Source organism: Artemia sp. Qi Xiang Cuo, chromosome 10 (genome assembly GCF_049724085.1).
Source record: "Artemia sp. Qi Xiang Cuo chromosome 10, ASM4972408v1, whole genome shotgun sequence".
Lineage (NCBI taxonomy): Eukaryota > Metazoa > Arthropoda > Branchiopoda > Anostraca > Artemiidae > Artemia > Artemia sp. Qi Xiang Cuo.
This window is the reverse complement of record NC_142803.1, coordinates 53,003,715-53,028,993: the sequence shown is the minus strand read 5'-3', so window position 1 is coordinate 53,028,993 and position 25,279 is coordinate 53,003,715. Positions and strand designations below refer to the sequence as shown.

The following is a 25,279-nucleotide window of genomic DNA, read 5'->3' as shown; positions in this document are numbered from 1 at the left end:
ATAGTTATTGAATTTTTCGACTATGCTGAACAAAATGGCTATCTCAAAATTTTGATCCGGAGAATTACTGAGCGTAGGAGGGGACCTAGTTGCCCTCCAGTTTTTTTAGTCACTTAAAAATGACACTAAAGCTTTTAATTTCCATTTGAATGACCCCTCTCGTGATATTCTAGGACCACTGGGTCAATACCATCACCCCTGAAAAAAAACAAAAAAACAGACAAATAAAGACGGATCCGTGATCTTTCTTGTGACAAAAATGCAAAATTCCACATTTTTGCAGATAGGAGCTTGAAACCTCTACAGTAGGGTTCTCTGATATGCTGCAGCTCATGATGAGGTTTTTTACTAAGAGTGATGACTTTTAGGGGACGTTTCCCTTTTTTTCGAAAATGATGAAAATTTTCTCTGGCTAGTAACTTTTGATGGGTAAGACTAATCTTGATGAAACTTATATATTTGAAATCTGCAGAAAAATCAATTTTTTATGACAGGCAATATATATATTGGTATCAAAATTCGGTTTTTTAGAGTTTTGGCTACTAGAGCCGGGTCGCTCCTTAATTAGATTGATAAAGTTTAAAAGACAGTATATTTGGAATAATTTTGATGTAAAACATATTATACAGTTTAATGGACCCCATTTTCCTTAGAATAAAAATGAACATTGATTAATTAAAACGAAAAATTATTTGCTTAAAGTAAAGAGCAAATTTGACACTTAAAACAAGCAGTAGTTTTAAAGCTATTTAACGATATGAAGTTTTTTCAAAAAATTAGGGGGGAACTGCCCTGCCCCCTCAACGAAGCTAATGGTTATTATTGTGAATCTATTGGTGGAACAAACTGATTGATTGAACCGTTACAAATACTTACTCATAAGTAAAGACGACATTACAGGTTGGCCAGCCCACGACCAAAGAAGAGTCATGAGATCGCCTCACTTCGTCAATACTTGTTGCAGAGAGCCACAATTCCTTCAGATTGACAACTTGTTTTAAGGGGTATATTCCATCACATTTGGCTTCTGTTATCACTAGCTCTTCCTCATAGAGAAAAATATGAATAAGGCTTGATTTTACTGGTGGCGAATACAGGAAAGGGCTTTGAATATCCTTAAAGGAAAAACGAATTAGACTTCTTTTTTCCAACCACTGTATAAAGATAATATAACAGTAAGTTTAAGGCTGATGATTTTTCGCACTTCATTCTCGGTGCGTACAAACAGCTCCTCCCACTTACTCTTTCATAAGCGGGTTAGTATTTATTTGTCAGTCACTGAAAAATTGTTCGAAATTGTATTATACGTAATTGCGTAAGCAGAAAGAAACTTGTTGAGCCGGCGAAATGGTTTGCAACTGTCCCATCTCACAGGTATGACTTAATTTATATACAAATTATGACTTTATCTATTATTTATATACACTAGACTTAACTGATTGGCCTATGTAGGATTTCTAAAAAGGGGGACGGGGTGTTGATAAAATTTATTAAAATAAGTAACTTCTAATCAATACTGCAACAGGGAAATGACCAAAATTTCATAGTGGATAGAGATCCACACAGAAGCGGGAGTTTTTGAAATTTGCCACAAAATGTTTTACCACAAAGGGTCAACCTAACAGTTTTAGCACCGATTATCCAATAGGTTTCACAATAGTCCCTGGTTTTAGATATTAATATTAGGCCATGGAGCGTCAAAACTTTTTCTCATTGTGTTTTTTTTTGTATGGAAAACGTTCCCTTTAATTTCCATTTTATTTTATTTTCCTTTTAATTTCCTTTCATTTAATTTTATTTAATTTTTCCTCGTTTATGCTCTTTTTTGGGCCATAGAAATGTCATTTGAAATTTGATAAAGGATCTTTGTTTTTCTTCTAAGAAATGGTGGAATAACTGTGATGGTTTATCCTTTTTTTCTTATTTTCATGTCGTGATATATATTTTCTCAGATTGTAGTTCGTTTGTGACTTGAAAAAGGCTAATTAAATGATTTGAAGGAGAGCCGAGATAAGAGCTAGTTTCAGTGTGCATAAAAGTTTTGGTTTGAAATTCTTAGACCTTTCCTCAACTTTAAAGAATGAACACCTCTGTTTGAAAATCTTTGCACTTTGTGAATTTAAATAGCGATAAGGGTTCCTGATTGAGACAGTTTTAGGACTTGGGTTCTTAAGCTTATTTTTAACTTGATTATCGTTGTAAATTCATTCTTTGTTTTTTTTTCCATTATTAAACCAATGTTATATTTACCTTTTGCATTATTATAATCCACTGTAAATACATTTATATAAATGTATATGTAGTGCTACAGCCCTACCAATTATTCTCATTTCCTTCTTTTATTCTTTAATAATAATTTCTGGTCGTTTTGAGTTTGAGTTATTATAGGCTTCTATTTCTACTGATCCTAAGTTTGATGTGACCTTTACTTTTCCTTAAAAAAAAATTTCTTTTTCGTAAAGTTTTATTAGTATAAGGCATATAGGCACGTACAAACAGCTCCTTTCATTTGATCTGCCACTAGCGGTCCAACTACTCTTGAAACCATCTCGAGACGTCGAAACCTACTTGTAATTCCTAAAAATATTTAATGATAACATTGCACTTCTAATTACCGATTTTCATATATGTATTGAAATAAATTAATTTAAAATTATATTCTTTAAAATTTAGTGGTACAACGTTGAAGCCAAGTTTTGCGTTCAAGAGAAATCTGACTTATCTACCCGTGAACAGGTCTAATGTCACTTATGTTCTTGCGTTCTGCGGAGCACTCGCACCTCGGTCCGGGTTTTTACAATGGTGACATAGGGAACGATCATACTGTCTATTATTTATATACTGTGCTTCAAACCTACTAAAAAGCAGGTTGTTTATTGTTCTTTTATTGCTTTACAAAAATAAAGTTGTGAGAAAGAAATCTTAAGCGTAAGGAACGAGGTATTGAGGAGGGAACAGCCCGTTTCATACACGGAATAATTTCTGTTCGCTTTAAAATTTTTAAGTCTCGGCTTGCTTTCAGTTAAAAATTTTTTTTTTACTAAAGTTCTGAACATTTTTGAATTAATGCAGCTTTGATTTTGGCTCACCGTACATTAATAATTAAAACAAAATTTGCATATTAATTTTAATCTTTTTTTTCATACGATACGACGTACGATACGATCGAATTTTATTTGAATCACAAACTTCTGAATAACAAAGGTCATTTAATTAGAATAGATAGCTCTTTTCAAAGTACTAAATAAAATTTTGCGTAACGAGCAAGATATTGACTAGGGGGTGAACCCCCCCTTATACGTAATGATTTCTTTCCACTTTAAGTTTTAACGTTACTCCTTACTTTCAGTTGATTTTTTTTTAATTTCATTTTAGATCGTTTTTTAAATAGTGCTGGAAAATCCGGCGCCCTTTCATAGAAATGTCCCTTCCCCATGAAGACATCCTCCATGGAAAGATCCTCCCACTTAACCCTATCCTCCAACCCCCTCCCCCACCAGAAAAAAATCCCTCTTGAAAATGTTTGTATACCTCCCATAACCAATACTATATGTAAACAATGGCCAAAGTTCATAACTTGCAGCCCTTCCCTCGGGAACTGTGGTGGAAGAAGACATCCTCAAAGACATACTTATTACATTTTCGACTATGCTGAACAAAATAACTATCTCAAAATTTTGATCAGGTAACTTCGTGAAAAAAATGTGAGCGGGAGGGGGCCTAGTTTTTCTTCAATTTTTTTTGTCACTTAAAAGGGCACTAGAACTTTTAATTTCCGTTCGAATGAGTCCTCTCACGATATTCTAGGACTACTGGATCGATACGATCACCCCTGGAAAAAAAAACAAACAACAAACAAATAGACACACATCCGTGATCTTACTTCTTGCAAAAAATACCACATTCCATATTTTTACAGATAGCGACTTGAAACCTCTACAGTAGGGCTTTCTGATACACTTGATCTGATGATGATTTTCATTAAGAATCTAACACTTTTGCGGGGTATTTCCCCCTTTTTTGAAAATTAGAAAAATTTTTCAAGCTTTATATTTGATGAGTAAGACTAAAATTGATTAAAATATATTTGAAATCAGCATAAAAATCTAATTCTTTTGATGTATCTACCGGTATCAAAATTCCGTTTTTTAGAGTTTTGGTTTCTATTGAGCTGGGTCACTCCTTGCTTACAGTTTGTTACCACAAACTGTTTGACTAAGAAAGTCTAAAACCCACTGCATCAATGGCGCTTTACTGAAAACAAGCTACATAACAAATATTTGCTTTTGTACTTACGCCTAATGTGCACACATATACCCTGACTTGGCATATATAAGAATGGGGGAAAGTCCATTCCCACTGAAAAAGAATGTTAAATTTGGATTCACAGCGCAAATCTGACTGTAGATATAAGTTTGTTTCTTAGCTATCTAAATAATCTGTTGACTCAGGGAGAGCAGGGTCGTTTTGATTAAATTATTATAGTTTTTTTTTTTTGCCGCAATAATTTATCATCTATCAGTAGGGAGGCATCATGAGTTTCAACGGGAAAAGGACCGGGACAAGATTACACACCTCTTTCTAGACCAATCAGATAGTTACATTATTACTGGGACGAGGTGACATCATCAGACCTCTTAGAATTTTAGCATTGGATTTGCGCAATAGCCCCAAGAGGCCTTAGCAGACACAACTAATATAAGAAAGGCTTTTCAGTATAATTGTTATTAGTGTGAGAATAGATTTCAAGAAGAGAACAGTTTGACTTTACTCCTATATTTATTCATCAAGATAAATTGCAATAATGAGTAGAATGTTTACACTATTAGAAGTTGATATTGGAGCTGGTAGCAGAAGCAATGATACAAGAGTACCAAACATTGCGGTAGAAATCATAAAAGAATCTCGACTTTGTCTTGAATGGGATGATGTATATGCAAGATTCGTGTTATCTTTGAGCAAATTTATCTTTGAGTAAATTTGGTTCGCTGCAAAAGTTGATATAGCACACATACATAGAGTTCAAAGTGCTTTAAATGCAATAACAAAGTATATTGAGAACAATAAGTTATATCGGTAATTGTATATGTGTAATATGTATACTATTGTTGTAATTACGATCACACACACACAATAAAATTGTTTCGAAATAAAAAATGTTCCCTTTCTTTTTGTTAGTTTTTTCTTAGGTTATCGAATATTCTTGAAGTAGAACAATTCGTAGTTAGTCTAGAGTCAACAGTGAGAGTATTAGGATGGATAATGATAGATTTGAGAAAGAGAGAGTTAAGTCAAGTCTTGTGATTATGGAAAAACATTTGATTCTAGATGACGATTTCCTCGAGTTATCTCTGCAACGGAAAATGTTTTCTCAGGAAATACTTGATAATATAATGAAAACTGATTCCCAAGTGGTGGACTATTGTATGAAGCTTTTACGACGTGAATCAAATGCATTTACTCAATTTATTGATATACTCATTGAAACAAAGCAGAATAATATCGTCGATATACTTTTGAATATATTGCCATAGATTCTTTGTAGATGACTCTCTCTTCAAAACAGGTTATATAACGTCACAGATTTGCTCCTCTCTCTCTCTCTCCCTCCCACTGAATTTATCAAACATGGATCAGTTTCATTTTAGCTGTGAGAGTTGACAACGGAAACCAAAAATGTTCTGTACATGTCCACTATGTATGTATACTGTTGGCAGTTAGTCATAATGTTTGAATTGTACAGTTATTGATGAGTATAATAAAAAGTGTAAATCATGAAATCCGTGTAAATTACATAGAGGATATGCAGCACAAATTAAAGGCTGTAATTCATGTATTGAAAAGATTTGTGACTGTCACCCTAAACGGCAACTATGCTCCAATTGTTACTATGACAAATGTGATCAGTGGGAGAATACTTACCCAGGTATGGTTGGAAAGAACACCAAACGTGATTTTAGTTAATTTCCATGATATTGGTATCGTTGTGGATTTAAATTATTTTGGGAGGAAGAGTCAGGTCTCCGATTCAACTGTTGGGGTAACAAGAAAATTTTGTTCCTACGTCTTCGTTGTGACGACACTGCCTATTATGACTATAAATCTAGTGATTTTTATTTGGCAGTTACCGAATGTGATTCACCATTTGAAAACACTGTATGTGATAATGCTTCATATAGACAGATTGAAACACGTGAATTTCACAATATGAATGCAAATAGTATTATTGACTATGCAAAGAGATACGACAAGAGTGAAGTTACATTGTGCTGTAGAAAATGTGATTCTGACTTTGCAGCCAATAAAGATCAATATACAGTGAATTAAAATGATCAGGTCTACAATTCAACTGTTGGGGTAACAAGACGATTTGGTTTCTACGTCATTGATGTGACATCATTGCCTATTATGACTATAAGCCTAGTGATTTTTTTGGCTGTTATAGAATGTGATTAACCACTTGAAAACACTGTATGTGATATTGCTTCAAATAGACAAATTGAAATACGTGAATTTCACAATACGAATGCAAATAGTATCATTGACTGTGCAAACAGATATGATAAGAGTGAAGTTACATTGTACTGCAGAAAATGTGACCCTGACTTTGCAGCCAATCAAGATCACTTTACAGTGAATTCAAATGATCTACCAGTATTAGTGGTTCTCGACAGTTGCCTATAAACCGAAGAAGAAATCTAAAGTGTAGAATAGACATTGTTGTTGTATACATACATTTTTATTAATAAACAAATTTACATACAAATTTACAGGGTACTAAAATCAATATTAAACAGGTCTGAGAGGATATTTTCCACCATAAAGTCACTCAGACGTGGATTGTCAACGTAAATGTTGAGAAACTGCTTATAAATATAACCAAGACATCTTAACACGAAATATAGTAGCGCATGAAAACCGCAACTTTTAGTCGAAAGATCCTGCACTCTCTTCTGGTTTTGAATAATAGTTTTCCCACTGCTTTCAATATAGTTGTTGATGTGTGGAGGGCAGAATGTATAGGGTACGCCGAGAGGATCAAAAAATTCAATAGTCTTCATTGTTTGAAAGATGCACAGCCAGTGGCCGGTCTTCACAGTCGACAAACTGTTATTAACAATGATTAGGGCATTATTTGCACTCTGAATTTTTTCAAAATAAGTCTGAGGGTAAACAATATAAGCTTTATTTGGACATATAGGGGTCCATATTAAATTAACTGATTATTTGACTAGTGTTCATGGTGCAACGTCTAGTAGAACACTGCCTTCGGGAGTGATTTCCCAATAGGTTTAAAATTGATTTAACGAGGTTAGTGCGATACTCTCAGGTAAAGGTTCAACAAATGTACACACTAAACGCACACTCCCCATTCGTACTATACTCATATCTTGAGTGCCAGACAAGCCTAGCACAATGATACCGTGTGTTTTAGCGAACATTTCTTCGGTTATACAATTTTCAAATTTTTGTGAATCATGGTCTAGGCTTTGTATTGTCAACTCATACAATATCCTATAGGATTTATCAAAAGATACATTGTAGAATGGAATTCCATTTACTTTGCATTCAAGAGATGAAAGTCCAAACATCTCAAATTTATGAGGACAGCCATGCCAAGTTTGACAGAATTTCGCCATTGATAAAGGATGAGTCGGTAAATGTGCGCGAGCCTGTGGCAAAATGACGTTGATTTAATGATTGTATGAGGAAAAAGTAGTCTAATATTATTTCCACTGGCTCTCAGTTTTTCCACTGCCAAAGCAACAGAACTCATAACCTGTTGCTTTCGTACATGTTGTACTGCCGAGATGAGGGAGAGGGTAACAACAGGATTAGCAGGAAGTTCCTTTCGTGAAATTAAATTGGATGGAGCAAGTGTCAATTTTATATCCTGTTTAATATTTGATGGTAACCATTGGGGTATATTAAATATCTCATGATATATTTTTTCAACTAGATGTTATTCACTAGTTGTAGCATATATTCATATCCATTGGAGGCGCCTACTTCTTCGATGTGTTCTGTATAATACACAAGTGGCGTTTGAACAGTATTGTCAGTTTTAAATAGAGTCTAACGTTATAGTATACTAAAAAGTTGATACTAAGAGAGATGTAGATGGTAAGAAAATAATTTTAATAATGGAATTCAGAAAAAACCTTAGAAATCCTTGCAAATCAAGTAGTAAGGTGCATGTGAGAACAAACCATCAAGGATCATAAGCACCAACGACCCTAACCAGCAGACATCAACCCCCAAAGGTCCCCTATCCCCAAACTCGAAGAGCGCCCCCCTCCCCACCAACTTTTTGGCCCCCTCCCCCCCAGTTTTTTCATTTTTTTTTTATTTTTTTTTTTAAATTTTTTTATTATTAAAGATAATTTCTTAAACCACTTTGGCCTGACATCACATAAAGAAAGAAAAACGAGCAAAAATGTTTGTTTTTGCTTTTATGGTTGTTAGGTAGTTGGTTTTAATTCTAATAATTTTTGGCTTTTATTGATGCATCGTTTCGTTTCGCGCTGAAGAAGAGAGGCGTTTATCCCCTCGAAATATTCGTTTTGTTGTTTCAGTATTTTCATTTGGCCTATAAAAAACCCAATTTTCCTTATTTTTCTTTCTTTATGTTTTTTATTATTTTTTTCAACATGATATATTTTTTCAACTTTTTTTTTACATGCCTTCGAATGAGATGAAACAAAACAAAAAAATCACATTTAATATTTTCCAAACTCAAAATGAGAATGGTATAGACATGTTGAAAAATGTAGAAAAATAACGTTTGTAGTAGCACTTTTTTTTATTGGACTAAAAAAATTTTGGAGTTCGAAATTATTCAACTTTTTTTTACATATCTTAAAATGACATAAAATATGCTTACGGCTCTAACAATTGTACTCTATGCTTGCTCAAAGACACGATGCGGCTTTCCCACTGATACTTTATGGCGGGTTATCGACACTACCGAGTTTATTGCATGTATTAAATCATTGTTTTTCAACGCGATGGAACGATAAACACATAAGTCATATCTTTAAAAGAAAAGTGAAGATGGAGGATTTCAATAAAGTGTGTTCACGAGAAAATGTTATTGTAGCATTGAATGCCGACAAGGAGAAGTATTTAAACTATGAAACAAGTACAAGTGGTAGCACTATTGGAAATGTATGCCTGCATTGTCATGACAGTAAGGAATTAAATTTCTTTGGAGTACCGAAAAAATTCAACTCTTATGTTGGTGGATATGCAAGATTGAGATCTCCAGAGATGATTGCACTCAAAGAAAATGCCAACATAAAAATAATCGTTGATGCTAGATGACAACTCCGTGCTACTGTTGCAGGTAACACATTACCTGCTGATACATCCTATTGTCAGCTTTCGGGTATTAGCATTCAACGGAAGATCAAAAATAAAAGGCCTACTCTTCTACTAATATCATAAACCATATCTTGTCTACTTGCCGAAACTGTTACATGGGTAAAAATAACGTGATAATAGACAGTGAAATTGTCAGAAAAATAAAAAGGGCATTGGTAGAAAATATCACTATGGAATATAAAGATGAATCGATGAAAAACAAAGTACCAGCAAACGTTACTGCCATTGATAAACAGACAATGAACCAAATAGTACCAAAGACGAAAAGCAAATTCAGCCTGTCGATGACACACCAGTAAAAATTGCGTATGACTCAAAATGGAATAATGATTAATCTACTGATTACGAACTAAGAGAAGACAATAATTACAATATTAAGAGAGAACATGCTAAACTATTTTATGGAACAAATTCAAAATGTGGATCCTTTGTAGGATATGCTGGATAAAATTGACAAAATCTAAGAATCAGATTGAATAAATGATTTATCAACATAATTTGTCGGTTGTGACGGATAAAATTTATAAAATGTAAGTATCAGAGGGAATAAATGCTTTATCAACATCGTCTAAATGCATTATCAACATCATTTGTCGGGTATATCGGATAAAATTGACAAAATCTAAATATCAGACTGATTAAATTCTATATCAACAACCCTTTCTCGAATACATGGGATAAAGTTGACAAAATCTAAGTATCAGATTGATTAAATTCTGTATCAACAACCCTTTCTGGAATACATCGGATAAAATTGAAAAAATCTAAGCGTCCGAGTGTATAAATTTTTTTATATCAACATGTATTGTCAGATACATCAAATATAATTGACAAAATCTAAGCATCAGAGTGAATAAATGCTTTATCAGCATCCTTTGTCGAATATATCGGATAAAAGTGACAAAATCTAAGTGCTAGAGTGAATAAATGCATTATCAACATCATTTGTCGGACATGTCAGATAAAATTGACATGTCGGATAAAATTGACAAAATCTAAGTGTCAGAGTGAATAATTTTTTTTATCAACATCTTTTGTCAGATACATCGAATATAATTGAAAAAATCTAAGTGTTAGAGTGAATAATTTATTTATCAACATCCTCTGTCAGATACATCGGATAAAATTGACGCATTACGTGCGCGCATGTAAGCTAACCTAACCTATGGTTTTGATATTTCCGAGGTGGTTTCCCAGTGGCACTGCTGACATCTATTACTGGTCTAACCTATATTCAACGTAACGACGCATGAAGTCAAAATGAATAGAACTTGGATTTTATGACTGTTATCTGATGTATCCGATAAAAACTTTGAATACGAATTTATTCTTTCTGGTACTTAGATTTTGTCAATTTTATCCGATGTAACTGACAGGTGATGTTGATAATCCATTTAAGGGATATTGATAAAGCCTTTATTCACTCTGATACTTAGATTTTGTCGATTGTATCCCATTTATCTGAGAAATGGGATGTTGATATAGAATTTATTAACTCTCATACATAGATTTTGTCAAGTTTATCCCAAGTATTCGAGAAAGGGATGTTGATATAGAATTTAATCAATCTGAGACTTAGATTTTGCCAATTTTATCCGATATAGCCTACAAATGATGTTGATAATGCATTTCAAAGATGTTGATAGAGCATTTACTCACTCTGATACTTAGATTTTGTCAATTTTATCCCATGTATCCGAGAAAGGGATGTTGATATGTAATTTAATCGCTCTGATACTTAGATTCTGTCTGTTTTATCCAACATATCCGACAAAGGATTTTGATAATGAATTTAGATTTTGTCAATTTTATTCAACATATCCGACAAAGGATGCTGAAAAAGTATTTATTCACTCTGGTATTTAGATTTTTTTAATTGTAATTGTTGTAACTGATAAAAGATGCTGATAAAAAATAAATTATTCACTCTGATACTTAGATTTTGTCAATTTCATCCCATGTAACCGAGAAAGGGATATTGATGTATAATTTAATCAATATGATACTAAGAGTTTGTCAATTTTATCCCATGTACCCGAGAAAGGGATGTTGATATAGAATTTAATCAATCTGATACTCAAATTTTGTCAAATTTATCCGATATAGCCAACAAATGATGTTGATAATGCATTTAAAGGATGTTGATAATGCATCTATTCACTCTGATACTTAGATTTTGTCAATTTTATCCCATGTATCCGAGAAAATGATGTTGATATGGAACTTAATCACTCTGATACTTAGATTTTATCAATTTTATCCAACATATCCGACAACAGATGTTGATAATGAATTTATTCAGTCTGACACTTAGATTTTGTCAATCTTATCCGATTTAACTGGCAAAGGATGTAGATAAAAAAAATATTCACTCTATTATTTAGATTTTGTCAATTTTAATCTATGTTCCTGAGAAAAGGATGTTGATGTAGAATTTAATCACACTGATACTTAGATTTTGTAAATTTTATCCGACATATGCGATAAAGGATTTTGTTAAAGCATTTATTCATTCTGATATTTATATTTTGTCAATTTTTATTCGATGTATCTGACAAAGGATGTTGATAAAAAAAAGTTGTTCACTCTGGCACTTATATTTTATCAATTTTTTATTCGATGTATCTGGCAAAGGATGTTGATAAAAAAAATTATTCACTCTGATACTTGGATTTTGTCAATTTTATTTGATGTATCTGACAAAGGATGTTGATAAAAAAAAATTTATTCACTCTGACATTTATATTTTATCAATTTTATTCGATGTATCTGGCGAAGGATGTTCATAACAAAATTATTCACTCTGATACTTATAGTTTGTCAATTTTATCCGATATATCTAACAAAGGATGTTGATAATGAATTTATTCATTCTGAAATTTAGATTTTGTCTATTTTATTTGATGTATCTGACAAAAGATGTTGATAAAGAAAATTTTATTCACTCTGACACTCAGATTCTGTCAATTTTATCCTATGTATCCGAGAAAAGGATGTTGATATAGAATTTAGTCACTGATACTTAGATTTTGTCAATTTTATCCATTATATCCGATAAAGGATGTTGTTAAAGCATTTATTCATTTAAAATTTAGATTTTGTCAATTTTATTTGATGTATTTGACAAACGATGTTGATAATAAAATTTATTCACTCTGGCACTTATATTTTATCAATTTTATTCGATATATCTGTCAAAAGAAGTTGTTAAAAAAAATTATTCACTCTGATACTTAGATTTTGTCAATTTTATCCGACATATCCGACAAAGGATGCTGATAATGAATTTATTCACTCTGATACTTAGATTTTGTAAATTTTATCCAATGTATCTGGCAAAGGATTTTGATAAAAAAAATTACTCACTCTAACACTTAGAATTTCTCAATTTTATCCTATGTATCCGAGAAAAGGATGTTGATATAGAATTTAGTCACTCTGATACTTAGATTTTGTCAATTTTATACGACACATCCGATAAAGGATGTTGTTAAAGCATTTATTCACTCTGACACTTAGATTATGTCAATTTTATCCTATGTATCCGAGAAAAGGATGTTGATATAGAATTTAGTCACTCTGATACTTAGATTTTGTCAATTTTATCCTACATATCCGATAAAGGATGTTGTTAAAGCATTTATTCATCTAAAATTTATATTTCGTCATATATGTTTGATATATCTGACAAAAGATGTTGATAAGAAAAATTATTCCCTCTTGCACTTATGTTTTATCAATTTTATTCGATATATCTGGCAAAGGATATTGTTAAAAAAAATTATTCACTCTGATGCTTAGATTTTGTCAATTTTATCCGACATATCCGACAAAGGATGTTGATAATGAATTTATTCACTCTGATACTTAGATTTTGTCAATTTTATCCCATGTATCTGACAAAGGATGTTGATAAATAAATTTATTCACTCTAACACTTAGAATTAATCAATTTTATCCTATGTATCCGAGAAAAGGATGTTGATATAGAATTTAGTCACTCTTATACTTAGATTTTGTCAATTTCATCCGACATATCCGATAAAGGATGTTGTTAAAGCATTTATTCATTCTGAAATTTAGATTTTGTCAATTTTATTTGATGTATCTGACAAAGGATGTTGATAAACAAAATAATTCACTCTGACTCTTAGATTCTGTCAATTTTATCCGATGTATCTGACAAAAGATGTTGATAAATAAAATTTATTAACTCTAACACTTAGATTTTGTCAACTTTTCCTATGTATCCGAGAAATGGATGGTGATGTAGAATTTAATAACTCCTATACTTAGATTTTGTGAAATTGCTGTATTGTCTGTCTAGGAAGTGACATCAATCGATAATGAATGTAATAAAGAATTTGTTCAATTTTTTTTCATATTTCCTGAATTAAATTTCTCTATTGTGTATCCATGAGGTGAATTCAAGGAAGAGTTTGTTACTTACTTACTTACTTACAATTTTTTTTTCATAATGACATATCCAACAGCGGATGTTGATAAAGCATTTATTCAGTCTGATACTTAGATTTTGTCAATTTTATCCGATGTATCTGGGAGAGGATGTTGATAAAAAATTATTCACTCTAACACTTAGATTTTGTCAATTATATTCGATGTATCTGACAAAAGATGTTGAGAAAAAAAATTATTCACTCTGACACTTAGAATTTGTCAATTTTATCCTATGTATCCGAGAAAAGGATGTTGATATATAATTTAGTCACTCTGATCTTGTCAATTTTATCCGAAGTGTCAATTTTAACTGACATATCCGACAAAAGATATTGATAATGCATTTATTCACTCTGATGCTTAGATTTTGTCACTTTTATCCGATATATTCGACAAAGGATGCTGATAAAGCATTTATTCACTCTGATACTTTTATCTTGACAATTGTATTCGATGTATCTAACGATACATGTTGGTATAAAAAGATTTACTCACTCGGACGCTTAGATTTTTTCAATTTTATCCCATGTATTCGAGAAAGGGTTGTTAATACAGAATTTAATCAATCCGATACTTAGATTTTGTCAACTTTATCCCATGTATTCGAGAAAGGGTTGTTGATATAGAATTTAATCATTCTGATACTTAGATTTTGTCAATTTTATCCGATATACCTGACAAATGATGTTGATAATGCATTTAGAAGATGTTGATAAAGCATTTATTCACTCTGATACTTAGATTTTATAAATTTTATCCGTCATATCCTACAAATGATGTTGATAAAGCATTTATTCAATCTGATACTTGGATTTTGTCAATTTTATCCAGCATATCCGACAAACGATGCACATTTTGAATCCGTTCCATAAAATAGTTTACCGTGTTCTCTCTTGATATTATAGTTATTGTCTTCTCTTAGTTCGTAATCAGCAAAATAATTATTATTCCATTTAGAGTCATACACAATTTTTACAGGTGTTCCATTAACTGACTCAATATACTTTTCTTCTTTTGCTTTATTTGGATTATTGAGTGTTTGATCAATGGTAGTAACGTTTTCTAGTACTTTGTTTTTCATCGATTCATCCTTATATTCCTTAGGGATATTTTCTGCCAATGCCCTTTTTATTTTTCTGACAATTTCACTGTCTATTATCACATTATTTTTACACATGTAACAGTTTCGGCAAGTAGACAAGATATGGTTTATGATATTAGTAGAAGAGTAGGCCTTTCTTTTTTGATCTTCCGTTGAATGCTAATACCCGAAAGCTGACGATAGGATGTATCAGCAGGTAATGTGTTACCTGCAACAGTAGCACGGAGTTGTCATCTAGCATCAACGATTATTTTTATGTTGACATTTTCGTTGAGTGCAATCATCTCTGGACATCTCAATCTTGCATATCCACCAACATAAGAGTGGAATTTTTTCGGTACTCCAAAGAAATTTAATTCCTTACTGTCATGACAATGCATGCTTACATTTCCAATAGTGCTACCACTTGTACTTGTTTCATAGCTTAAATACTTCTTCTTGTCGGCATTCAATACTACAATAACATTTTCATGTGAACACACTTTATTAAAATGCTCCATCTTCACTTTATGTGTTTATCGTTCCATCGCGTTGAAAAACAATGATTTAATACATGCAATAAACTAGGTAGTGTCGATAACCCGCCATAAAGTACCAGTGAGAAAGCCGCATCGTGTCTTTGAGCAAGCATAGAGTACAATTGTTAGAGCAGTAATCATATTTTATTTCATTTTAAGATACGTAAAAAAAAGTTGAATAATTTCGAAGTCATAAAATTCTTTTGTCCAATAAAAAAAGTGCTACTACAAACATTATTTTTCTAATTGTAAAGGTCATGACTAACAAGACTCTTCCATTCTCATTTTGAGTTTGAAAAATATTAAATGTGATTTTTTTTTAAGTATGTTTCATCTCATTCGAAGACATGTAAAACAAAAGTTGAAAAAATATATCGTCAAAAAAATAATAAAAAGTTAAAAAAAAAATTCAAAAAAAAATTTAAAAAAAATGGGGAGAGGGGGCCAAAAAGTTGGAGAGGAGGGGGACGCCCTTCGAGTTTGGGGATAGGGGACCTTTGGGGGGTTGATGACTCTACTGGTTAGCGCCGTTTGTGCTTATGATCCTTGATGGTTTGTTCTCACATACACCTTACTACTTGATTTGCAAGGATTTCTAAGGTTTGTTCTGAATTTCATTATGAAAATTGTTTTCTTGCCATCTACATCTCTCTTAGTATCAACTTTTTAGTATACTATAACGTTAGACTTTATTTTGAACTGACAAAACTGTTCAAACGCCACCTGTGTATTATACAGAACACATCGAATAAGTAAAGCTATCCATTATTAAAATACTTTTCTTGCCATCTACATCTCTCTTAGTATCAACATTTTTGTATACTATAATGTTAGACTCTATCTTAAACTGACAACACTGTTCAAACGCCATCGAGGTTACCTTAACTGCTAATCACTTTAACTCTTTTTCTCCATCTTCATACGATCCAATTCTCAAATGTTATCTAGCTCTGTTTTTTCCCTATTATTCAAATAAGATCGTTCGTACAGTCCAATTCACGAATCCCTTATCCCTTTTTGCAAATATAAATCAAACAATTCTGATTTTAGCATCCAATTTTTTAATTAGCAACGACGCATTAATAACAAACTACTCTCGAGTTAAGGCAATTGTCCAAAAAATCAGAAAAAACCAGTCTGATAGCACATACTTCAAAGAAATGGAACAGGTGTGAGAATTGCATGGGAAGGACCATAAACTCCTAGAATAGCATAAGAAGGAACATCGTGTCCCAAAATAGCATTGGAAGGAACATAGTGTCCCCAAATAGCATTGGAAGGAATATAAACCCTTTGAATACCATAGGAAGGAACACAAACCCTTAGAATAGCATAGGAAGGAACATAAACCCTTAGAATAGCATTGGAAGGAACATAGTGTCCCCAAATAGCATGGGAAGGAAAATAAATCCTTAGAATAGCATAGGAAGGAACATAAACCCTTCGAATAGCATAGGAAGGAACATAAACCTTTAGAATAGCATGGGAAGGAACATAAACCAAGCAAATCCATAAGTATATGCTCTGGGAAGGTGCCAAGGAACGTAAAGTAAGCAAATAGCACAGGAAGGAAGATAGTGTGCTAGAATTCAATATTAGCATTCTACTAACCACAGCCCATAGTAACCAGAAGTTAAAAAACGCGTTTTGAGAAAAACTACTTCGTGAAAAAAATTCCTATCTGACACTGACTCAAGAACTTTAACTATTATTTAGGTTTGTCTTAAAAGTAAAGTTTATTGCGAAAAGAGATTTATGGTGATTTCGAAAAAAGCCTCAAAACCCCTAGAAAATGGCGTCAGATGAAAATGAAAAGTTAACCATTGGAATCAAAATGGTCAAAACCTTGCAGAAGTTACAGTCTTTCTTCCTGAACTACGAAAAAAATAACTTTTTGCATCGGTCGCATTGATGTGTCTCCTGTTTCTTTCTTCTTATTTTTATAAGGTATAGCAGTAGGAAAGCATTAATTACCACGACGAGTACAAGATTACAGCCATTCAGAGGCCTAGAATCCTACGAGTACAAATCCATGCCTCTTTCGAGACCAATCAGGAAGTTGGAAATACGAACGGGAAGTGACGCAGTGAATATAAGGAAGGATTTTGGTATAGCTGCTATTAGTGTGAGAATAGAATTCAAGGAGTGAGAACAGTTTCACTTTAAAGGTCCAGTAGTTATGCCTTAGGGGATGCCACCTCCCTGATGGAAAGGCAGCCCAGCTTACATAGCGCGCCGCAACGTCGCTTGACTTCTGGATTGCATCTTATGACATGCGCAATCGACCATACCTGTCAAGCGGAACTCTCGTAGGAAGGTGAGCCTTAAGCTCCGACAATTAGTTTTTTTTTTACTGTTTACATGTTTTAATGACTTGCGCTTTCACACAAGTTCATTTTTTATGGATGAACTAAATTAATCTTTTTCGTTTTCATTATATTCAATATTAACTGATCACTTTGAAAGAGGTTCACAAGTCAAAAAACTAGTAAAAAACTAGTTTCTGAGATTTCAAGATGGACCTAATTATAGAAAAATATAGATATAATTTGGCTGAAAAGGACACATTTTTGGATACTCAAAGGACATATTCATTGACCAAAAAGTTGGCAACCCTGGTCTGTAGTCTAAATGCTGTGACACTTCCTTTGGTTAGGGCTTAGTTCATCAAATGGTGCTCACAATATGACCATTCGTTTGATAATGACGCAAAGTCAATAGTTGTGCAAAAATGGTTTATTTATGAAGTGCAGGACTATACAAGGTCCAGCATCAGAGTCACATATACTGTGACTCTGAGTCACAAACAAATCAGAACATCTTTATTGTAACAGATACGAAACTAGACTCTCCAAACTGTAACAGATATGAAACTAGACTCTCTTCATTGTAACAGATATGAAACTAGACCCCTTTAACAAGCGTACGCTCAGAATATATACGGAAAAGATTAGGCCAAGAACATGTGATTGACCTCTATGGTATAACTAATCTGATACATAGTACGCAAACGACCCCTGGTTTATTTCAAGCTATGGGTCAATTGTTTTTACGATATATGAGAGAAAGGTGGTCATAAAAATATCTAAGTTTATGTCCTTTGAACTTAACAAATATGTGTCTCGCATGATATCTGACTAATAAAGAAATACACATTGATAATGAAGTTCACAACCCTCGCCCCTCCCCGACTTAAAAGAAAAAAAAAACTTTTTTTCTTAATTATTTCTCTATAATTATTTTTTTACTTATTAAATGGAATTTACATTATGATAAAGTACGCTGTATTATTGTAATTGATAATGCAGTAGTTTTTGTCGACAATACAACTTAATATGCATTAATAATAAAAATACACTCAAACTTAAAATGCGTTATATGCACAGAGCTTTATAATTTACAAAAGGAATAATTCGCTTATGGCACTGCAAAATGTTGACACGAAGTGTGAGCCTTCTTTTTCATAGATGAGTGCACAATTGTCGACAATAATCCCTACACCTAAACATATAAATCCGCTAGAAAACTAAAACGAGGGAATTCTTTCTTTCTTTTCACTCCGTTATTAAAAACAAATTAATTTTCTTTAGCTGTTTGAGTGCCAGTTCTTTTTCCCATGTTTATATCCTCGCTTTTTAATGAAAAGATATCGAAATGTAGTGCTCTTAAGCGAAAGCATATCCATAGATTCACATTACATGTCAACAAACCCATGTGTTATTATGAATTTCTAATTGTGGATTATTGCCTCAAATAGTGAGTCAAAGACATTTTTCCATACCTAGTGTGTTATTTTCCTTATTAATAGACCCTAAAGGGTTATACTATACTCACTTACCTTGGATTTTTATTGTGTTTGATTTGTTTCTAGTTGGTGATATATAAGTGTAATTCCCTAGAGATTTCAACGTGTCCTGATTTCGACTTTTCTTTGTCGCTGTTGCCGCTCCGAAGTTGCCAATATAATTTCTTTTGGGCGAATTTGAAAAATCAGCCAAAAAGTCGGCAGCCGAAAACGTTTGGAAGGTTTGGTTATCATATCCAAAGTCCAGTGAAATTTCGTCAAAAAGCCACCAACAGACCAGAGAATTGAAGATTGTGTAATTTAAATGTGTTTGTCTAATTAGGCTAAACTTACAAGGCCTTTGTCAAGTGATTTAGATAGTAAATGACTTCAGCATAGGCTTCAGTATAGTCAAGGTTACTTTGCAAGGTTACTTTCATCGGCTGTCGAGTTGAGGATTGGTTGTCTGAAGAATTATCTGGATCTAAAATCAAATTCTTTTGAAGAATTTTCCATGCAAAGCGAGCCGCGAAATAATATTCCCGATAGGTAAACGTACACAGGTTGTAAGCAGAAGAGGGGCGGGTGCCTGCCGCAAGAGCCGTACGTACCTGCTGGTATTTAGTTACCCTTAAATTGCGGGGAATAGGTGAGCAGGTCCCGACGCTTCCCTTATACTTGTGTACGCTATCCGAAAATTGCGTTGAATGCTGTGACGTAAGCAATGGGGACTCTCGTACGCAATGCTGTACTGAATTTCCTCACGCGATCCATGCAAGCGGGGAAAAAAATTGAAAGCATTGTTAAGCGAGCTGTGGAATTCTTTGATCATGCTGAAATTCTTAGTGCGACGGAGAAACTTATAACGCTTGCCAATGAGATTGGTTATGATTACGTCTATCGGAAAACGGCAAACGATTCTGATAACGTGATGGAAATGGCGAAAATCCTAGCCCTTTGCGCTAAAGAGAAAAAGCCCTTGCCTACTTTCATAATGTTTGATCCGCAGGAAGTGCCCACCTGCCCTGATGAGGTCAGTGCCTGCGTGAGAATAAAAGTAAACGAGATGTGTCGAAAGTTTGATGCCGGATTAGGGGCTATCGCGGATAAGAATAAACTTGCATCTGAACAGTGTGCTCAGCAGCTCGCCGGGGTATCGCAGAAAGGTACGACCATACGCGACGCTATTTCCCAGGGCTCACCCACTCCCCGTCCAGCAGCGAATCCGCCATCAAAGCCACTTTACTCGGTGGTTGTGAAAGCAAACGATATGCCGCCTGAGTTAACGTCCCCACAATCCCGGAAAGACTTCATTGCAAAGGTTTGCCCTAGCGACGTAAGCTCCGATTCTCTTACCCTGAAACGTAGCAACGATGAATGGAAGATTCTTGTCCAGTCTCGAGATGCCGCTACCCAACTTGCAGAAGCAATGAAAAGGAATGAACATAACCACTAAAGTCAAAGTTCCCCAGTTTGTCGGTATCATGAAAAGAGTACCCTCATCAGTTAGCGAGAGTGAACTCTGTCAAATTGCTGGTTGCGACAAAGTGGCGCAATGCGGATCTACGAGAGCGTTCAAGTTATTCTATGCAAGTCGACAAACACTTGAAAACGCTATCGCGAACCCGCTGAAGATTTGTTTAGAACTGTTCAGGATTGAGGAGTTCCGCTTTCTACCGAGGAGGTGTTTCAAGTGCCATGCTGTTGGTCATTTAGCAGCTGACTGTTCGCAACCAGAAAGGTGTTCGCGCTGCGGTGGCGATGGTCACAGCTCTAGTAAGGACAACAAATGTAGTAATCCGCAAAAATGCCTAAACTGCGGCTCTAGTAGACACTCTTGCTACCATGCTGCTTGTCCCTTTAACAAAGCCCAGCCTAACACTAGCACGTAAATGGAAAATCGAATATTCTGCTGGAATATGAACGGTAAAGTGTTGGACAGAATCCCCCTTCTCACTGACCTTTCTAAAGAATATAACTGTATTTGCATACAGGAACACTTTCTGACCGATGATAGTGTAAACCTTCTAAAGTTTTCCTCGGATATGCATTACCTCGTTCAACCTGCGCGAAGATCTGGGACTCGGGGTCGTCCCTCTGGTGGCCTAGCTATAATCACGCGCTCTAACTCGGGGCCCCCCGTGTGTGTCGAGCAGAATGAATGGTTCCAAGCTGCCAAAATGCATGGCGTGTTTTTCGTAAATGTTTATTTACCAACCAATTACAATGACATCGCTTCAGAAAAGAAGTTTGCAAAAGCATGCCAGAAGCTCGGAAAGTGCCTCCTCAGTTTAGTCCAGAAATCATGCCCTGTTATAATTCTTGGTGACTTTAACTGCAATCTCGACGATCATTCCTGCCCTCGGGCTGTACTATTGCTGAACGCCTTACCAATCGGATTTAAAGTTGCTAAGAAGGATAAGTGCTATTCCTATATCAGTACCGCAAAAACCGTCTCAAATCTTGATCATGTAGTAACTTACAAACTGGACCTAGAGTCAGTCTCGGTTGGATCTGACGGTGCCTATTCGGATCATTTACCTCTCTCTTTTGCAAGACCAGCCGTCAGTCCCCAGTGTGCTCCAAAAACCAAGCCTGAGCCAGCACGTGATTGGAAAAAAGTAGTCCGTGAGCAGTTCCAGCTCAATTGTGAACAAATTTTGGAGAAAATTAAAGTGCCTTTCCACCTCCTACAGGGGGATTGTGGCCTAACAGAAAGCGAGATACGCCTGCAACTGAACATGTATTTCTACGAAATTTGCCACTCCTTGAGAGTAGCTGAAAGGGTTGCTGTCCCATTTCGTAACGACCGACGTGGGTCACGAGTGAAAGGATGGGCCTCTAACAGTGAGCTTGTGAAGGCACGAGCAGCTGCTAAGTTCTGGCTGGGGGTTTGGCACGAGTGCGACCGGCCAAGAAGCGGGGTAGTCAATGAATTGCGGGTTTATACAAAACGGCGGTTCGCGAAAGAGCTACGAAAACATCGTAGTAGCCTCAAACGGGAAACAGTTTCAAAAATCATTGAAAACCCTAATTTGGTCTGGAAGCTCCGTGCCAGGCCTGTAGAAAGTACGGAACAAAATGCTAGTGATATAGATGAGGAAATATGGGTAGATTATTTTGCTGCTGAATTCTCCCCACCAGATGAAGTGAAAAATAAAAAGTTTAGCGAAGAGCTCGATCAGCTTATGACGAAAGAGCATAATTACCTCGTGATTTCTAGTGCGAAAATAACCCACCTTTGTCAAAAATTAAAGAAGGAATTATCTACTGGTGCCGACCAAATTTGTGCTCTACACCTACTGAATGGTGGTCCAGTTCTATCGGAGCATTTAGCAATAGCTTACCACATTATACTAACACATGGTATTGTCCCGGACCTTTTCTGTTTAGGTGTGATCACTCCAGTTTTGAAAAGGGGTAAACCTGATCATGAACCATCGTCATATAGACCCATTACTGTATCATCTGTGTTTTGCAAGCTATTTGAAAAGATCATAATTTCGGACATTAAAGCTAGTTGTAAAGTGCCTCCCCACCAGTTTGGATTCCAAGCTGGCTTAGGATGTGCCCATGCCTTGCATGTAGTTGCAAATGTTCTACTGGATGCCCACATTTCGAAAGAAAGCCTAGCTATAGGAGAATATGATGTACGGCGGGCTTTTGACTCGGGTATCCATTCTCAGAATATGGTTGAGCTGAGAAAGTCCGGAGTTGACCGTGCTATTGTCAAACCCTTGAACGACATGTATAGTAGGCTCAAGGTCCGTATTAAACTGTCAGGTAAATTAAGTCGTAGGTTTGCTGTGGTGAAGAAAGGTATAAAACAGGGAGCCGTATCATCACCTGATCTGTTCAACAACAGCATATCGACGACCCAGTCAAAAGTGGCCCCTTGCTGTATTTTTAAAGGCATTGACGTGTCCCTAGTTGGGTTTGCAGATGACCTTCTAAACTTTTCAAGAATTTTGTCTTCTTTTGAATCTAACTTTAAAATTTTGGAGATGGAGTATGATGAAATCGGGTTGAGTTTTAATGTGACAAAATGTGAAGTACTGTTATTTAACTGGAATGCCTCTCAACCCGAAATCCAACTAGGGTCACAGGTGGTCATGCCCTCTAAGTCAATTGTATACCTGGGTCTGCCGATCGGTGAAACTCTTCAGCATACACGAGCACTACTTGTAAAGCACATCGAGAAGAAGATCAGGTCAGCTTATGGAGCTTCGGTTTCCTCCAAGCATAATCTAAATAGGTCGCTGCGTGCACAAATATTTGTTGCTGTTGCCTTACCCCATGTTCTTTACGTTTCGCCGTTCTGGAAGTTACTTACAAATTCGAATAAAGTAACTATAAGAAGAATATTCTTCAGGTACCTCAAGTTCCTACTTGAGATGCCATTAAGAACAAGTAATTCTTACCTAATGAGGCGGTATTCAGTACCTGATCCATTTACTGCGGTGGAAGCGTGTCTTGAAAAGTACCGTGATAGAGTAGAAGCGAGTAACCACCAGTGGACTGCCATTCTTACATAGTTGTATTATAGTTCCTTCGTGATTATTTTCATTTCAAGAAGTTTCGTTGTGTTTTGTATGTGCGTTTTCTTCTCTTTTGTTTTTTATCCGTCTTTTGTTAATTGTGACGGGTTTTTCCAATATATTCATTCATTCATTCATTCATTCATACGCAACCTGTTCAAAATACTACCAAAAAATGGCATTAAAAATACCTATGATGTTAGCAAAGGATGGAGCTAAATTTGATTCACCGTCATCAAAATTGATTGCATTAATTCCAATTTTAAGAGTCTTACCATTTACCCTAAAGCCATTTCTTTTCTCTTTTAGACCAAGAAATAACTTGATGACGGCATCAATGTTATCATTGTTTATTATTTTATTCAGTTCCATTTCTATGATTAAAAAACTCGATTTTGGCATTTCTAATGGAGTTTGAACGAAAGATTTGGAATGTGGAAGCTCATTTATCCTAAACTGAGGGTGATGAATAAAACAAAACGGAGATAGGTTTACTATTAAAATATTTGCAAGCATTGTCGGAGTTAAAAAAATATTTGAATTTGCGCAGGCTAATGTGAGATGGCTTGATTCACCTTTTGGTGAAGCAAAAACGTAGGTTTTTTTTGTCCAAGGGTTTCATAAGCATTGATTCTACGTTTGTAAAAGATCTCAGACATGTCCTTTTAATAATTTGTTTTTAACAAATGATCCATAAGAACAAGATTAGTATGTCGATTTAAAAAAAAAAACTAAGTGATTTTTACAAATATACTTATTGTTAATTGGAGGAAATACTTTAGGTGCTAGTTTATTTAATAAAATATAACTGTGTCCATCTTTAGTTGCCCCAAGGAAATCAGAAGGTTGTTTGGTGACTAAATAGCTACTTAATGACTTATCGACAACTCTAATTGTTTCGTTTTGTGAAGTTTTGTTTAAATTGTTTGAATAATTTATTCCGCTCTGAAAATTGATTTTCACGGGTTTTGACTTCAAAATTTTTCAATTAGCCTACCAATCTGCAGTTGACCGAATTTCTTCTTTTTTTCATCTTAGTTTCAGAGGCTTATAATAAAAAAAAACACAATTAACTATTAGGTATTTCAATGCACCTAATACCACAGATTTGGCATAGTACTCAATGATCAAACAGTTCGCGGTAACGAACTGTAAGTAGGGAGCGACCCGGCTCAATGGTAACCGAAACTCTGGAAAACGGTATTTTGATACAAATAGATACATCAAAAGAATCAGATTTTAATGCTGATTTCAAAGTTAGGCGCCTGAGAAAATTTGGCTGATTTTCGAAAAAAGGGGGAAAGACCCCCTAAAAGCTATAGAACCTTAATGGAAATCACACCATCATATTTCGCGTATCAGAGAACCCTACTGTAGAGGTTTCAAGCTCCCATCTACAAAAATGTGGAATTTTGCATTTTTTGCCAGAAGAAAGATCACGGGTGCGTGTTTATTTGTTTGTTTGTTTTTTTTCCCAGGGGTGATCGTATCGACC

At 34.7% G+C, this 25,279-nt stretch overlaps 1 protein-coding gene across 1 annotated transcript in view; it reads right to left on the bottom strand.

The window, feature by feature from the left end:
• The window catches only part of LOC148947882 (rho GTPase-activating protein 20-like), an 83,062-nt gene that overhangs the window by 28,748 nt on the left and 29,035 nt on the right, over positions 1-25,279 (bottom strand). The window contains exon 4 of the mRNA XM_089095128.1: positions 877-1,115. Within this exon, the coding sequence (XP_088951254.1) occupies positions 877-1,115 (239 nt within the window). The remainder of the gene's footprint in view (positions 1-876; positions 1,116-25,279) is intronic.